Source organism: Palaemon carinicauda, chromosome 21 (genome assembly GCF_036898095.1).
Source record: "Palaemon carinicauda isolate YSFRI2023 chromosome 21, ASM3689809v2, whole genome shotgun sequence".
In the NCBI taxonomy this organism is placed as follows: domain Eukaryota; kingdom Metazoa; phylum Arthropoda; class Malacostraca; order Decapoda; family Palaemonidae; genus Palaemon; species Palaemon carinicauda.
In genome coordinates this window covers 100454121-100459120 of record NC_090745.1, presented here as the reverse complement: position 1 = coordinate 100459120, position 5000 = coordinate 100454121, and the positions used below count along the sequence as shown (strand labels likewise).

The window sequence follows — 5000 nt, the reverse complement described above, 5'->3', positions numbered from 1 at the left end:
ATTATCATTATTATCATCTTTATTATTATTATTATTATTATTATCATTATTACTACTATTATTATTATTATTATTATTATTATTATTATTATTATTATTATTATTATTATTATCTAACCTACAACCCTAGGAAGTTTTAAATGTATGTTACAGAACGGTTTTTATTTCATATTTTCGCCTTTAATTTTCAGATTTAATCATTATTACTATTATTAATACCATTATTATTATCTATAAATCCTTAACATTTGAGCATCTCCAGCACCATTAATGCATTTTCGGACAAAGTGAGATCATAATAAATGCAGAAGACAGCTCAAGTGACGAACGCAAGCATTTATTATTTATCAATGCATGAATTAATTGACTGTCGAAATTAAAATAACGAGTTGAATAACTGGGTTCATTTTGATATGTACTGATAAAAGCGGGGCTTGCACTGTCGAACGGTTCGTCGAACCCGGCTGTCGAACCCGCTTGTCAAACGGCTCGAAGAGGTGGAGTCAGCCACAAATGCATAAGGCTTGTTGACAATGAAGCCCCGCCCACAAAAGTCAGGCGAGAACAGTCTTTCTTCTAACCGTTCGATGAACGTGTTATCCGTTCACACGTTCGAACATCACTTCAAACCTTCGTCTGTCGAACCGCGTTCGACGAACCGTTTGACCGGTTATACCGGTCTTTAAAGACTTTTTCCCATACATAGGCCTATATATTATTCTCGAAATAGTAACGCTAAAGAGCATTACCATAATGAATTTAGGATTTCCGTTCTTGTATGGACGATTGTAAACTGGATTGCTGAATCTACAAATCAAGAAGGATTTCACAGATATCAATTAAATTTAGTCTCTGAAGAAATAATCTTAATAGAAACTTCAAAGCCAATTAGATCAAGTGACTGTATACGGACACGTTCATTGTTTACCTTTTTACCTACGTAATAATAAGAAAAATAAACACCTAGTGTTTTTATTAATATTTTTCGTGTATCATACTGAATAATGAACTCATTTTTTTTAATAATTAAAATAGTACAAAAAGTAAGAAACCATTATGAGACTATTGACTTAGAGCATCTTACATTTCCAACTAAGGTTGTAGCTCCGTTAACAATAATAATAATAATAATAATAATAATAATAATAATTAATCTGCAATCAAATCAATGGGGTTCTGAGACCTCGTGACTAGATTTATCGATCGCTGTATCAGATCCGCCCATCGTGGCAGACTTTATCATTGAAAAGGCAATACTGTATTATGTTTACGTGGTCAGTTGACTGCGGTGGCTTTCTTCGTTTACTGGTCTCTAAAAGGAGTGGGAGATGTAAGTCTTAGAATTTGTTGTTACATTGTTACTCTGTGTATTTACTAATTACAGAATATATACATATAAGCAAATATTATTATTATTATTATTATTATTATTATTATTATTATTATTACTTGCTAAGCTACACCCTAGTTGGAAAAGCAGGATGCTATAAGCCCAGGGGCACCAACAGGGAAAATAGCACAGTGAGGACAGGAAACAAGAAAAAGGGAAATGTTTTAAGAACAGTAACAACAATGAAATAAATATTTCTTTTATAAACTATAAAAACTTTAACAAAACAAGAGGAAGAGAAATTAGATAGAGTTGTGTGCCCGAGTGTACCCTCAAGCAAGAGAACTCTAACCCAACATAGTGAAAGACCATGGTATAGAGGCTATGGCACTACCCAAGATTAGAGAACAGTAGTTTGATTTTTGAGCTGCTTACCATAGCTAAAGAGACTCTTCTATACTTACCAAGAGGAAAGTAGCCATTGAACAATTACATTGCTGCAGTTAACCCCTTAGGTGAAGTAGAATTATTTGGTAATCTTAGTGTTGTCAGGTGTATGAGGACAGAGGAGAATCGGTAAAGAATATGCCAGACTATTCGGTGTATGTGCAGGCAAAGGGAAAGTGAACCGTAACTGGAGAGAAGGATCCAATGTAGTACTGTCTGGCCAGTCAAAGGACCCCATAACTGTCAAGCGGTAATATCTCAACGGGTGGCTGGTTACATATATACTGTATATACATACATATATATATATATATATATATATATATATATATATAGATAGATAGATAGATAGATAAGTACTTAAATGCGTGCGTATAGATACATATACCTACAATACACACAATATATATATAAATATATATATATATATATATATATATATATATATATATATATATATATATATATATATATATATTTATATGTGGGTTTGTGTATATATATACATATATATAAATATATATATATGTATATATATACATATATATACATATATGCATATATATACAGTATATATATATATATATATATATATATATATATATATATATATATATATATATATATATATATATATATGTATATATATATTGTCGCCTGAGTTATCCAAATAACAAGTAACATAGAAGTGCCTTTGACTAATCTTATACAGCATGTTTTAAATATATGTATATATATACAGTATATATATATATATATATATATATATATATATATATATATATATATATATATATATACAGTATATATATATATGTCTGTGTGTGTGTATACATACGTTAATGTTACTTACATATACATGTAATATATGCACACGTAAATATACATATGTATAAATATATGCACAGTATAGACATTTATATATGTGTGGATCAATCTGTGAGACAATCATTTAATAGACATTTAATCAGTATTATCATTTCCCTGCAATTTTCCTTCCAACAGGTTCGTGGTGAAATCAGCACTCACATTGATGGCAATACTCTCATTATTACAGAGAGGTAGGTGGGTGTTTTATATTTTTTTAATATTTCTTTGTATTTTTAGGATGAAGAACCCTTGATTAGAATCTTTTCCTTAATATTGATTTCGTGTGGAACATTGACTCATGATGCAGCTCTGTATATACATATATATATATATATATATATATATATATATATATATATATATATATATATATATATATATATATATATATATATATATATATATATATGTGTGTGTGTGTGTGTGTGTGTATACGCATAAATACATGTGTATATATACATATGTATATATACATACATACATAAATACATGTGTATATATATACTTATATATATATACATATACATATACATATATATATATATATATATATATATATATATATATATATATATATATATATATATATATATAGATCATCTCATACGCCAAAAAACCAAAGGGCCTCGGTTAGATTTCGCCAGTCGTCTTTATCTTGAGCTTTTAATTCAATACTTCTCCACTCATCATCCCCCATTTCACGCTTCATAGTTCTCAGCCATGTAGGTCTGGGTCTTCCTACTCTTCTAGTTCCTTATGGAGCCCAGTTAAACGTTTGGTGAACTAATCTCTCTTGGGGAGTGCGAAGAGCATGTCCAAACCATCTCCATCTACCCTTCACCATGATCTGATCCACATATGGCACTCGAGTAATCTCTCATATAGCTTCATTTCTAATCATATTGTGTCCTCTAACTCCCAATATTCTTCTGAGGGCTTTGTTCACGAATCTACCAAATCTGTTGGATATTGTTTCATTCCCATACAACGACTCATGTCCATACAGTAACACAGATCTCACTAGAATTTATAATATATATATATATATATATATATATGTATATATATATATATATATATATATATATATATATATATATATATATATATATATATATACAGTATATATATATATATATATATGTATATATATATATGTGTGTGTGTCTGTGTATATAAATATATTTATGTATATATATATATATATATATATATATATATATATATACATTAGTTCACCAAAACGTTCAGCAGGGCTCCAAAAGGCACTAAAAGAGTTGGAAGACCCAGACCAACTTGGCTGAGGACTATGAAGCGCGAAGTAGAAGATGATGAATGGGGAAATATTGAATTAAACGCTCAAGATAGAGACGACTGGCGAAAACTAACCTAGGCCCTTTGTATATATATATATATATATATATATATATATATATATATATATATATATATATATATATATATATATATATATTGCAAATTAAGAACAAACCATAAATTTAAAACTGTCAGACATACAAAGTTCTTACCTATCTTGCAGTGTGCTCATTGGAGTGTTACGTGGGTGTTCCAGGAAGGACGATAAAGCAATCTTGTGATGAAGGATCATGTCAGAAGATTTACGAGGATATCGGTAAGCGCATCCAGAGTCAATATATCTGTATTGACTCTGGGCGTATCAACGAAGGGTCGCGTACACTTGTTTTTGTATAAAATGTGTAAATTTTTCACCTAAAGGAAACCCTGTAATATACATGTAGAACAATATCGCAACTTGTTCATAGAATGGAAAACGTATCAAATTCATGTGCGTGCTAACCTTCGTCGTGGCCTACGTGGTAACGTCCCTGGTGGTCGCCAGACTGGGGTTCGAGTCCTGCTCAAACTCGGTGGTTCCTCTTGTGGCTTCAATCTCACCATCCTTGTGAGTTAAGAATGGGCATTTTGGGGGAGCCTATAGGTCTACCTGCTGAGTCATCAGCAGCCATTGCCTGGCCCTCCATGGTCCCAGCTTGGATGGAGAGGGGGCTTGGGCATTGTCCTGCTTGCTAGGCAATGTCACTGTCCCTTGCCTCTGCCATTCATGATCCGACAATAAACTTTTAAACATTTACCGCAAGTTTGTGAGTCATATCAGAAAAGAGTGATCATTATCATTGATCTCATGTATCATGATACGTTATTCATTTATCAATAGATCTACTGACAATTTTCATTGTTCTGTGAATGTTGACGAATGCGTTCTAGGTATTACCTATGGGTTGTGAATGTGGATTGTAGTTCTAGTGATAATAAACATAAAATGAAGCTATGGCGCTGAAGCAAAACTCCAATACAAAGATGATTCCTAAAG

General features: G+C 31.2%; 1 protein-coding gene across 2 annotated transcripts in view; it reads left to right on the top strand.

The window, feature by feature from the left end:
- The window catches only part of LOC137615365 (uncharacterized), a 68588-nt gene that overhangs the window by 62441 nt on the left and 1147 nt on the right, over window positions 1-5000 (top strand). Inside the window, exons 1-3 of one of the 2 annotated variants that reach the window (XM_068345180.1) lie at window positions 1260-1330; window positions 2783-2838; window positions 4188-4280. In XM_068345180.1, the coding sequence (XP_068201281.1) occupies window positions 1329-1330; window positions 2783-2838; window positions 4188-4280 (151 nt within the window). In that variant the 5' untranslated portion in view covers window positions 1260-1328. Of the gene's footprint in view, window positions 1-1259; window positions 1331-2782; window positions 2839-4187; window positions 4281-5000 lie in introns of those variants that run through there. The other variant, XM_068345181.1, reaches the window with a different exon arrangement.